This window comes from Hermetia illucens, chromosome 2 (assembly GCF_905115235.1).
Source record: "Hermetia illucens chromosome 2, iHerIll2.2.curated.20191125, whole genome shotgun sequence".
Taxonomy (NCBI): domain Eukaryota; kingdom Metazoa; phylum Arthropoda; class Insecta; order Diptera; family Stratiomyidae; genus Hermetia; species Hermetia illucens.
The window spans coordinates 57,441,132-57,454,065 of NC_051850.1; the positions used below are offsets into that span (position 1 = coordinate 57,441,132).

The window sequence follows — 12,934 nt, forward strand, 5'->3', positions numbered from 1 at the left end:
TGCTCCCAGGGCAGTGTCTAATGAGTTGCCTCGGCCCTGGATGAAACCGTCAGTCAAAGAAATAAGATTGGTTACTTGTCAGAAAACCGCGGATACTAGAAATTATTAGACCTAGGCTATCACATCAACGTTAACCTTAAAGTTTCCGCGAAACTTCTTAATATTATTGAAGGAGTACCTCAAGAAGATCCTTGGATTTTGAACCGGGAATATAAAACTTTGGAAACTTTAATGCACCGCCTGTATTTTACCACCTACGAAGAACAGGCGACTTGAGTGTCCAAAAAGTGTCCAATATCACACTTTGGATCTTGAATTCAAAATATAAAATTCGTAAGTGTAACTGAGATTATCATTGTATTTTGCAACAGCAATATAATGGTATAATATACACAATTCTCTTAGACGATAACAAAGGTAACAACGTTTATAAATAATACTAAAAATTGTATACACTCACTCCACTTTTTTGTAATACCTACAGATTCACAGCGATTGGATATGTTTCTATAACAAACATATATCTTACACACATTGAGCATAAAAACGCAACAACAATTATTTACAAACACAACAGTACTCTTCATAGGTCCTTATTCGAAAAGGGTCCTCAAATGATCTTCATACAAGGCAATGACGAGCATTATTAATCCTCCTAAGGCAATTCCAAATGTTTGAATAAAACAATTCTTCAAATCGTTTTTACCATCACGGCCCATCTCGGGAATGAGGTCTGTAAGAGCTATATACAGGAAGGAACCAGCCGTTCCCGCATAAATCCAACGTACAGCCTCAGCTTGCATTTCAGCCAGAACTAAACCTGCAGCCATTCCAATAAAGCTGAGAATCGACGATACAATGTTCAAATAAATTGCTCGATTTATGTGAACTCCTGTTTTGATAAGAAGCGCGAAATCTCCCAGCTCATGTGGCAATTCGTGACAAAGGACGGCGAAAGCAGTGGCCATGCCGGTTACTGGTTCACTAGCAAATGCCGCTCCTATTGCTAATCCGTCGGTAAGGTTGTGCAAGCCATCCCCTAGGATAACCATGAAGGCGACTGGACTCAGTGCTGGATTTTCCTTTTCATCGAGCTTGTTTTCATTTAACATTGTATTCAATTCTTTTTGTTTATTCTCGGGGTTCACGTGTTCCATGTTGATGTCGACATGTTTTCCTTCGTCCTTGGGCTTGAAGGTTTGATGGGAGTGACCATGATTGTGTCCATCAGCTCCTTTAATTGATGACAGTGATGTTTCCAAAGCGTACATAAATACTGCAGTTAAAAAGGCGCAACCGCAAAGAAATACTGGCTCGTTATGGTCACTGTGACTATTTGGGGAATGTCTGCTGCCGTGTCCTGGGGTCAAGGCGTGTGGTAGCAAATGCATGAAGGCATCGCCGCATAACGTGCCTATCGCAATGGCTATCAAAAATTTCAACACTTCATTATAGGAGTTGCACCTGGTTAATGGAACTATTGCTACTCCAAACAGACCGCAGCATGAAATGATAAATATCGAAACAGATGCGTAAATCCATGCTGAAATGAAATACATTTTCAATATAGATTGGAAAGCGGTAGGAAATTGGCATCATCTTACAGATATAGTATGCTTCCTGTCGACGTTCCGGACCTTCATCCTCAACGATTTGTGCGCAAGCATCTTGGTCGATTTGAACCAGAAGAGCTGGACAGATTTTCATAAACGTTGTTGGAGTGATTTTGGTTGATGTGTATATGATGTCCTCCTCATTTTCAATGCCTGCAACAGGCAGTGTGGTGGCTTTGGGTGTATGTCGTTTCGATCTTTGAGGTTCCACCGGTTTTTGTACTTCTAGTTGATTGTGGTCTGGATCTATGACTAATTTCATAAGTGAAAGCGGAGACAAACATCGACTAGTAGTAGGTAAACTGTGTTCATCTGAAAGGAAAGTGACGTCAAATTAGATAATGTTGGTTGTCAAAGAAATGTGGTTTTAGCGATGCACAATAGAATTGAACTTGTCAGGAAATAAGTTAGGTTCACATTGTTTTAGCCCCTATCAATCAAAATCAATTTAAATATTTATTCGTATAATATTACTAATAGTTGTTTGTTTTGGGGTAACAGTTGAAGGTAGTTCCTTATAGTATCATCTATATTTACCTAGACTGCATTCATTCAAGTGAAGTGAATTGATAAGCATTAGTTAACCGGATTACATAAGCGAAAGATTAATATTTGTCTAATCCAAGTTTTTCCCGTCCGCATCACCTAGTTTTCATTTTTTTTCCCTTTGTTTTAATCAGAGATTTGCAATCATTAGATATTAAATTAAAATATTTGTCCAAGTACTTGTTTAATATGTTACGCTTACTCCTACCTTCTATTCGAATAAACAATAGATTGCAAATAGGTAGATATGAAAGCCTTAAGCTTAGCGAGGATTTAATCGTTTGTGAGATTATGGAACTGGTAATATCATATCAATATCTAGTTTATTAAATTGAAATCATGTCATTTCGACATTGATTAGATCAAATCATTTCTTCTTAGATGGAGAACAATTGGCGCAAATTGTAGAAATATTTCAATACAGTTGCGTATGATAATTGTAAACGACAATGGATTCTTGGAATAATATTTGAAAACTGACAAAGTACATATGTCCATCAAGTTTTCAGACTACTGTAAATGAATGATCCACCAGCCTCCATGTTTTTATCAAATGGTCGTACAAGGTTGCTTAAATGTTGACGTTTCCTCCTTCTGGAAAACCATGTACGTAATCCAGTCAGAAGGGGAATAAATCTATTCTGGAAAGTTTATCACTTTTATATTTAATCAACCGCAAAGTAAACAATAAGCCGAACTGCACTTTGATCTCTTGAGAGGAAATCATGAGTGAGGTGTGAAAAATTTACAATATCCGTGGAGTTGTTGTTTTTTGAAAAATAGTTTCAATTTTTATCTTTTTTAGTGTGCCTGCCCGTTCTAGCTGATAATTAATATTGAAACTGTGGTGCAGACTTGTATTTGTTTGTTTCATTATCGTCTTTAAAGATATATTTTTCTTACTACCGATAAACGTTCGTATATGGAGGAATTTTAATAGTGATTTTTCATTGTGAACATTTGCCTCCAAAAATGCATCAGCATATCCACACTATTTCTGAAAGTCTTCCTGCTTTTTCGCAGGATAAATTTTGCAGTATGTTGGTTTGGATTTGAGAGGTAAATTTTGGTGTGTCTAGTAGCCTGTCACATGTCCTTATGGCAAGCTTGTTCCCAGTTTTTGAGAGCAGTATTAACCAATGCTACTAACACGCCAACTGCTAGTTCCGGGCCGGCTAAGGGAGAAATTGAACCCTCTTCTGCTAAGGCATCCGAGATTTCATTTCCTACTATGCCACAGTGACCAGGTAGCCCAAGTAGTTCCACCTTATTGAATGTAGAAGTAGAGTTTTTGAGGTAATCAAAGAAATGCTCATCGACCTCAATGCAGCTTCACTATTGCTGGAGATTCTGATTCACCCAGGCTGCAGCTCTTAGGGTCCCATACTCTGGAATATGAAAAACCGCTGCTTATTGTCGCAGGGAAAAAGCTTTTTTCGTTTTTATTCGAAAGGTACACTCCTGTTTCAGAAAACTGTCCTGTGTTTGAGTCATCTGTGTAGAAAACTTATATCTTATATGTATATCTCGTCGCGCATTCTTCTGGTTCATCCCATTTTCTGCATCTACGTTTGAGGATAACTTCATATTTCTATCAAGCAGGTGTACTTGTATGGGGATCCGAGACTTAGGAGGCATTACAATAGCTACCATATACCATAACACGAAGGAGGTTTTAGTTGCTCGTAAGCCTTTCTATTATCCTATCATCATCATCATCAACGGCGCAACAACCGGTATCCGGTCTAGGCCTGCCTTAATAAGGAACTCCAGACATCCCGGTTTTGCGTCGAGGTCCACCAATTCGATATCCCTAAAAGCTGTCTGGCGTCCTGACCTACGCCATCGCTCCATCTTAGGCAGGGTCTGCCTCGTCTTCTTTTTCTACCATAGATATTGAACTTATAGACTTTCCGCGTGGGATCATCCTCATCCATACGGATTAAGTGACCCACCCACCGTAACCTATTGAGCCGGATTTTATCCACAACCGGACGGTCATGGTATCGCTCATAGATTTCGTCATTGTGTAGGCTACGGAATCGTCCATCCTAATGTAGGGGGCCAAAAATTCTTCGAAGGATTCTTCTCTGGAACGCGTACAAGAGTTCGCAATTTTTCTTGCTAAGAACCCAAGTTTCCGAGGAATACATGAGGACTGGCAAGATTATAGTCTTGTACAGTAAGAGCTTTGACCCTATGGTGAGACGTTTCGAGCGGAACAGTCTTTGTAAGCTGAAATAGGTTCTGTTGGCTGACAACAACCGTGCGCGGATTTCATCATCGTAGTTGTTATCGGTTGTGATTTTCGACCCTAGATAGGAGAAATTGTCAACGATCTCAAAGTTGTATTCTCCAATCCTTATTCTTCTTCGTGTTTGACCAGTGCTTATCCTATAAGGGGCGTTAATAGTAATTCGCGATAATGAACAATTGAAGAGGTGGAAGGAGCATTTTAGCACGATTCTAAGTCATATAACATCCGGTTAAGTTCCGTCTGTTGTGAATGATATGGCAAACCACCGTAACATGGGGATGCCGATGACTCCTCCAAATAGAATTGAAATTGTTTTTACTATTAATGCGTATAAACAGAGTCAGACCGCCTGCTGTGATGGTTTCCTTACGGAGCTGTTCCTTGCTGCCCTTGCATCCTCAGTGGAAACAAGTCGGGAAACCGGAAGCTGGACGCTTCAGGTATGAAAGGTTTTGTGTATTTTTTATATAAAGACATTTGAATTTGCATTTGCCCTATTAGTACGTAGCACGTAATATATGCATATATTATGGGAGAGTATCCACTTTCGGGTGATATTGACGTTCATAGTCTTGAACCTGTAAAGAAACGAGAATTTTGACCTATTATAACTTTGTTAGGAATAGTGCGATTTCTACCAAACTTAGTAGGATCATAATTATAGCTTGCATTGCTGCAAAATTTCGTGGTTCTAGGATGAACTTAAGGGGGGTTTTGCAGCCAATTGCTAAAAATTCTATTAATATATTATATTAACTTTATTTGAAGGGAGATCTGTATGGAAGGTATTTCGGAGCTTAGTGCTACACAGTGGCAGCCTCTTGTTTTTTTTCAGATTTTTCGGTTGGGCAATTTCTGAGAATGGCTTCGTCAAATAGATGATCGCTTTCAACCCCCGGCACTCCCCAATTTTGCAACAAATGTCAAAAACTACGGCCAGCTTCGGAAAGTACTAACCGAGACCTTTCATTTGATACCCCCCCCCCCCCTGCATTTGATGAAAAAAAATTTACACCCCCTTTTGCATGTATGGGACCTACCTGTCCTTAAATTCTACGTAAAAGGATGTAACTCACTATCTCCGAGAAAAATGCATGTGATGGATGGACAGACAGATAGAGAGGCAGACAGACAGACAGACGGACAGACAGCCAGATAGTAAACCGATTTTAATAAGGTTTTGTTTTACAGAAAACCTTAAAAAGGGATGTTCGTTAAGATACCGAAGAAATGCCTCTGTGTCGAATACAACTAAAGGAATATTTGCATACTCCCTGCTTTCGCAAAGTAATTGCTAAATTAATCCTAGGACCCGTCAAAAAAACACCCCGAAAGCTTGATTGACAGACGTTAGCTTCACTTGGATCATAGTATAACAATGTGTCAAGTGTATTTCCCTGCTCCACATCCTTTTCATCGATTTTGAGAAGGTTTTCCATAGCGTGAACAGGGAGTGTATTTGGAATGCTTTATGCAAAGAGGAAATTCCGGAGGAATTAACAGCTGTATTAGAGCGACATATTACATTGCCAAATGTCACGAGTTGCATCAAGGTAAAATCTTAGCAGAATTTCGGTGATGCTTTTCATACGGCTTTGTTCGGAGAGTGTGCAATGTCTTATCACCTTTGCTCAAACACCCCAATTACATCGATCATATCTAGTTTCTCTCTCAGCAAGTCATGAACTTTAGGCAAATTGCTCCGGAATTCGAGAAGGAGGCAAGCAGATTCGGACTGGAGGTATACATCAACAAAGCAAAGTTTCTCAGTTCGATTGGTCAAACTACTCTTATTATTTGCGTTAATCGACAGAACATGGAAGTCGTTGCAATGTTTGCATATTCAGCCAGTGTTTTTCCTGACGACGGTGGCCGCCTTCGCTATTTTGTTCAAAATCTGGAAATACAACTATCTCAACACTAACGAAATGTTGAGCCTGCTCTCGGCTAATGTTCTCTCTGTGTTATTACATGGGAGTAACTAACTATTACTCGAAAATACGAGCCATAAAATGGAGGCTATCCCATTCCAGTAAAGCCGAACTACGAATTACCTTATAGTTACAGGGGGTCTCTCGAAATCAATGACAATCAATCTAATTTTGTTTAAGACTCTATTGGCACCCCCCATGAAAAAGCTCCGGGCCCGGAGAATCACAGCCTTCCGAACCCCTCTCGACGGGCCTGTGTACTAGGGATAAGCCTACAACAGCGAGGCAGGACAAAGATAAATAAAAAACATCCGTGGTGAACCGGGATACGAGACGAAGGCAACAATGTCGGGAGGTTGACGATCTACTAATTCGGCCCTATGACAGCCAAAATTACATATACCAGGTGTATGCATAAGTTTGTACCGGTTTGACTAAGAGATGACGCCAGCGAAAAGTACGCAGTCTATTGATTTGCCACGTACGTCATTTTGTTTGCCTGACAGTAAACTACAAACATACAAAATATGAATCTACTAAAAATGTTTTGTAACACTTGCGGTACGTGTTACTTTTCTTATTCCATCAAAAGAAAAACTCTGTTGAAAGCCATCTTTTGTTGGTACAAACATGCTCTTTCGATACAAACATGCCAGGCAAGGTTCCAAAAATTCAAAAGTGGCATCGCGGAGAAGCTGCGGGAGAACTGCTTTCGATAGTCTGTTCATGTCATTTTCACTGATGATAATTGACCAGCTACGATTGACCTGATCGCTAAGTCGATCGGAAACAACCCGCCTGAGGCCAGTGATGGCTTCCCAATGCTTGTGAAATTTTTATTTTTTGTGTTGAAGCTTCTTTCGCATGGATGTTATTGCTGTGAATTTAAATTTTTAAAATACAAAAAACTTTAACAAAAGTTAAAATTGTGAAATTCTTTTGCGGTTGTGAAACAATTGATTTTTATTAGTATGGCCAAATTATAATAACTTTGAGTAAAAATGGACTAATGGGATGACGGTCATCAAAAAAACCTTGGATTTCCAAGAGAAATATGAAAGATAGATTAAAAATTTCCAGAAACTCAAAAAAGATTAGTCGCTGATTGGGGTCGCGTTTTGTGGAGCAACGAAAGCAAGCTTAATCTGTTTGGTACTGATGGAATTAGATATGTTCACCATCCAGGTGGAGCCTGCAACGACCTCAAGTAACAAGTACCCATAAAGAATCATGGGGAAAGAAGCGTAATGATCTGGGGCTGATATCGCTTTTGTATGAAAATGTCGGCACCATCAACATTTATTATAGGGTGTTTTTCTTGTGGTGTTATTATGAGATCACCAATGTATGTTATTGTGGCGTTTTGGGAAGGCAAATGTTATTACATGCTCATGACAAGATCGGAAAATCCTGGTCTTCTCACAGAATAGCGTTCCTAAGCACACGTCCAAGTTTGTTCAGAATTGACCAAATGACAACCAAGTTGCAAAAATAACCTGGCATTGAGCATCTTTGAGAAGAGTTAGATTGAAGTATTTGAGATCAAAACGTTTCTAAAACAGTTGAAATATTGACAGCTCTCCAATAAATAGTTCACAACTCTAGTTGATGTAATAATGAACTTAATTTAATTTATTTCGCGAAGATGTGAGACAGTAAGAAAGACAAAAGCCTATTCAACAAGGTGTTACAAAAAATTACTCCTTTTTAAGCTTTTGTTTGTAAAACAAAACCTTATTAAAATCGGTTCAATGTCTGTCTGTTTGCCTGCCTGTCTGTCTGTCACACGAACTTTTCTCAGAAACGGCTATACCGATTAGCACGAAATTTGGTGAGAAGGCGGGAGCTGTGGACGCCCAGACTTGCAGTGAGTGATATCCTTCTACGTTAAGATTTAGGGGGTGTCCCCATACATGTAAAAGGGGGGTGTAAACATTTTTTTCACCGAATATAGTCATGCGGAGTATCAAATGAAAGGTCTCGATTAGTATTATACTTTTCGAAGCCAGTTTAGTTGTGAGATTTATCAGAAAGGCGGGGAGTGGGGGGGGGATGGAAAGTGATGATTTCTTTAACGGACCCATTCTCAGAAACTACTCAACCGAAAAATCTGAAAAAATCATGAAGTTGTCTCTGTATGGTGCTCAGGTCTCAAAATACTCTCAAATTAAGTTAATAATAGTATATTACCATATTTTTGGGGAAATTGAGTAAAACCCTCCTTAAGTTGATTCCAAAGTTATAAAAGTTGGTGGTAGTATAAAATGTAATACGAAGCATATTATCCCCAAGTTTGATCAAAATCATACTATTAGTAACAAAGTCACAGTAGCTCAAAATTGACTTTACCGTGTAAATTTACAACCCGAAGTACTAAATCTGACATGGTAAATGCATATACATAACGGGCTACGTACAAATGAGATAGGTCTACACTTAAATATACTCAAAGAAGAAGCAAACTATACCTTTCATACCTGAAGCGCCCAGTTTCCGGTTTCCCGACTTGTTTTACATTATTATTGTTGTAAACTGCTTCTAAGACAAACATTTCATTTCAGTTTTAGGTTAAAACAAGTCGACTTTGCAATCAGTGACAGTGGTAAAATGTCAGCGTCTTATGAGAATATAGTCGATTGCGTTTTACTGTTTCCACTATAAAATGTAGGAAGATGAGACAATCGTTTGATGAACCATGTATTCATAAGTACAAGGTCATAGGTGTCCGCAAAATCGATTATACGCTCGCCACCCTCATTGCGCGCTCCGAAATCCTTTCCCTCATGGCACCTGTTACTGTCTGTCTTTTCACCCACATAACCATTAAGGTCGGCAATGATAATATAGTCGTTAGCAGGCACGTGACAAGTGTTTTCATCGAGAAGTTGCCAGAAGGTATCTTTCTCGGCATCCGGTCGACCTGTCTGTGGTGAGCTTCATCAGCCGATCATCAAATTGTTGGAATTCTTTTATAGCATCACGGAAACCCTCTGAGATGGCAATGCCAACACCATATTGAGTGTGTGGACTACCAAAATAGAGAAGTTTATAGCCATTTTTACCGCGTTGGCGTTCAATGTCGCAACTTTTGACACCAGACCATTGGGTTTCTTGCAAAACGCAGATAACAATCTGCCTTTTCCGAAGGGCTCTTGCGAGTTCCTCAGTCTTTCCAGTTAGGATATCAACATGCATGCTAGCAGACACGTGTTTGTTTTGTTCGTTTTGTTCGGACTAAGTTGCTTACGTCCTGACGCCGTCCATGCGTCAAGAACCCTTGCCCATTTCTCGACAGGACCGGGGCACGAGAAAGAGAATGTAGACATCTCGACGATAAATTGCAACTGACTGACTCCAGGCCGGCTGCTACGCCGGGCTCACGGCTCCTATTCTGATATTGACAAGTACGCACTCAAGCGGGTGTCTTCCAAGTTGCTCACATTGCCGCGCCTCTACAATAATATCACGTCTATGTCCCCCCCCCCCTCTCTTTCATTAAAAATTCCAGGAGAGGAAATTTATAATATATACAGATGGGGAGAGGACACCATGCCAGCAGGTGAAACCTGTGATATCATTCCCGGCAAGGGTAAATTGTGTGGAGCGGAACTTCGCTTCTTTAATATGCACTTTATGATAGATTTCCGGCTTTTATGGCTTGAATTTCTTCTGATTTTTAGATATAATTCTTCATGGGTTGCTAACTAAGATCTCAGATACAGTAGAGAATTCCGTCACCCTTTCTAAACAAGAAAGGATAGTAGTGTAGATTAACTATGTTGCACTGGGGGCTGACAGGAACGAGCGGACGGTTTGTCCTCTTACCATGGTATTGTTAGTTAGATAGTTAGATCTACGTATGAGTCATACATATCTGTTTGAGAGTTAGTAGTGTTTTGCATAGATTTAATCACGTTTGAGGGATAAGAAGCCGATTTATCAAAAGAGGTCAAACCAAAAAACTGAGTAAAACATGCCATCTGGATAATCGGCTCTACTAATGCAAACATCCAGCCTAGCATAAATTGAACGATATCTTGAAAATCTTAAGTGCAACGATTGCATTAGTGAAGACTCTCAAAATTATTGAAATCAGTTATTCGGAGTATACTTTTACTGAATGAAATCGTAGTAATTAGCAGGGGAGCAGTTCCACAACTCAAGTTTATTCACTCTAATTGGAACCCAAATAAAAGAGTCTGCAATCGTCTTCGTCGACCTTAAAACTTAATACAACAATCAAATATATGCGCCAGTAGAAATATTTAATGACTACTTAAAACTTCCTTATCAAGTCCGCTATCGTATGGCACTTTGATGTCTGGATATTTGTATCCAGCAGATTAGCCATCTATCGCTTTACGCTGTTAGGCGAACGCACGGCCGTTTTGGCTATGCGTACGCGGAACTCATTTATTAGAGTCAACAATCAAAATTGATTTCGCTCAACTCAATTGAATTCATTATTAAATTTTAGCGATTGTAGTTTTCTTCCCGTTAACGGTATGTGAGTGAAATTGCTAAATGCTTTACTAACGTGCAGAATTCAATGTACTCACCGCGGTGACGAGGATGTCTGTGTTTGGGATCGTGCATTTCTTTGAAAGTTGATTTATTGTTATCGTCGTCATCCAAGAATAAGATACTCGAGTCATCTTGCAGGTCTGGATTAACGTTCTCTTCAGGGATGTTTTTGAGTTCAGCGCCTTTTGAACTGTTATCACTGGTGCTGTTATTTTCCACTGGATCTTGCTGTTTTGTATGATTATGGTCATGAACATGAGTCACTCTGATGATCTGACCGTGATCAATGCCAGCAATGACCTCCTCTTCATCATCAGCATTGCCGATATCGTTATCGTCAAGGGTGAATTCGGGTATTTTGTACCCGTTTGGATGGTGTTCTTCGATTGTGTGCTTCGGGCTAAATTCTAAGCCACCCAATCCTAAGTTGTACATGAGATGTTCGAGACCCTAAGAAAAAAAGGAATATATCTTTTTTAAAAAAGAAGTTGGTATTGCTTTTGATAATATTGTATTCTATTCTAAGAAATCAGATACGCGTTAATTATCTGGATATGTGTATTTAATTTATCTTATCCATTGTTTTTGTGGAAGACGAAGATAAAAGTGGGAAAATATTTCTTTGGTATTTACATATCATTTCACCACGGTTGGCTCCTAGTCATATATCAGACATGTCCTCTCTACGTACGTTTTTCAAAATGTTTGCAAGAATCTGATTTATTTGGTTACCACGCAGGTAGCATACGAATGGTTCAGTAGTAGCAGTGTTTTCCCCTCGAAAAAAAATAAATCACATTTATGGTAATGTTACCCAATTTTTCGTTTGTAGGCAGACATTCCGTCAACAATTTACGCTTCATCTGTAGTTGTAGTCATGTTGTTTTTCCGAACAAGTGATCTGATTTTAAATGTACAGGCATACGTACGCAGCTGTTGGATCTTAGGGTTTTGTATAAATTGATGAAACAAGGAATGGATTTTCAGGTTTTTTTCAAGGACTGGTGTTAACTCTACTTCCATAATGAAGACGAACTTTCAGGGGCCCCTTCGAATTTAATTGGTCTTCACAAGAAATTATCTGGCGCAGTATCTTCATTTCATTTTTATTTTCGTCCGTGTTTTAGAGCCTTATATTTTCGGAAAGAAAGATGATCAATGGTTTCGTCTAGGGCAGAGGCAACTCATCAGACGTTCCCTCACCTTTTCCCTGCGAGCATCGTTACCAAAGCGATAACAGATGGAAATCGCTCCTTTTTAATGTTCTGTATAAAACAAAACCTTATTAAAATCGGTCTGTCTGTCCGTGACATGTATTTCTCTCGGAGACGGTTTTAGTGATTCATACCGAATTTGGTGGAAAGGTGGGAACTATGAACGCTCACGCATACAGTAAGTTACTTAATTCTATGTACCCCATACATGCAAAGGGTGCTGTATATTTTTTTTTCATCAAATATAGTCATGTGGGATATTAAATGAAAGGTCTCAGTTAGTACTTTCCGAAGCCGATGCTAGTTTTGACATTTGTTGGAAAGGTTGGGGGTGCGGGGTCTCGAAAACGATAATTTCTTTAACGACCCATTCTTAGAAACTACCCAACCGAAAAATCTGAAAAAAATCAAGAGGCTGCTACTATATGGTGCCTAGGCTCCGAAATATCCTCCATAACAATATCTGTTTAAATAAAATTAATAATAGTACATTACTATAATATTTAGTAGTTGGCTGCAAAACCCCCCTTAAGTTGATTCTAGCAGCACGAAAGCACGTATGCATGTGTAGGATATAACATAGAGCATGATCCTACCAATTTCGGTTTAAATCGCGCGATTACTAACAAAGTTATAATAGGTCAAAGTTGTCGCTTCTTTACAAATTCAAGGCTTTGAATTTCAATATCACCTGAATGTGAATATCCTCACATAATATATATATATTACGTGCTAGGTACTAATGGGACAAATGTACACCCAAATGTCTGTATAAAAGAAATACACAAAACCTTTCATACCTGAAGCGTCCAGTTTCCGGTTTCCCGACTTGTTATATAATCGCAAACA

The 12,934-nt window shown here is 39.2% G+C and overlaps 1 protein-coding gene across 1 annotated transcript in view; it reads right to left on the reverse strand.

Moving 5' to 3' along the window:
- Positions 1-334: 334 nt before the first annotated feature.
- Positions 335-12,934, reverse strand: part of LOC119648276 (zinc transporter ZIP10) — a 51,876-nt gene continuing 39,276 nt past the window's right edge. The window contains exons 2-4 of the mRNA XM_038049932.1: positions 10,907-11,321; positions 1,605-1,925; positions 335-1,543 (exon numbers count right to left, since the gene is read on the reverse strand). Of these exons, the coding sequence (XP_037905860.1) occupies positions 594-1,543; positions 1,605-1,925; positions 10,907-11,321 (1,686 nt within the window). The 3' untranslated portion in view covers positions 335-593. The remainder of the gene's footprint in view (positions 1,544-1,604; positions 1,926-10,906; positions 11,322-12,934) is intronic.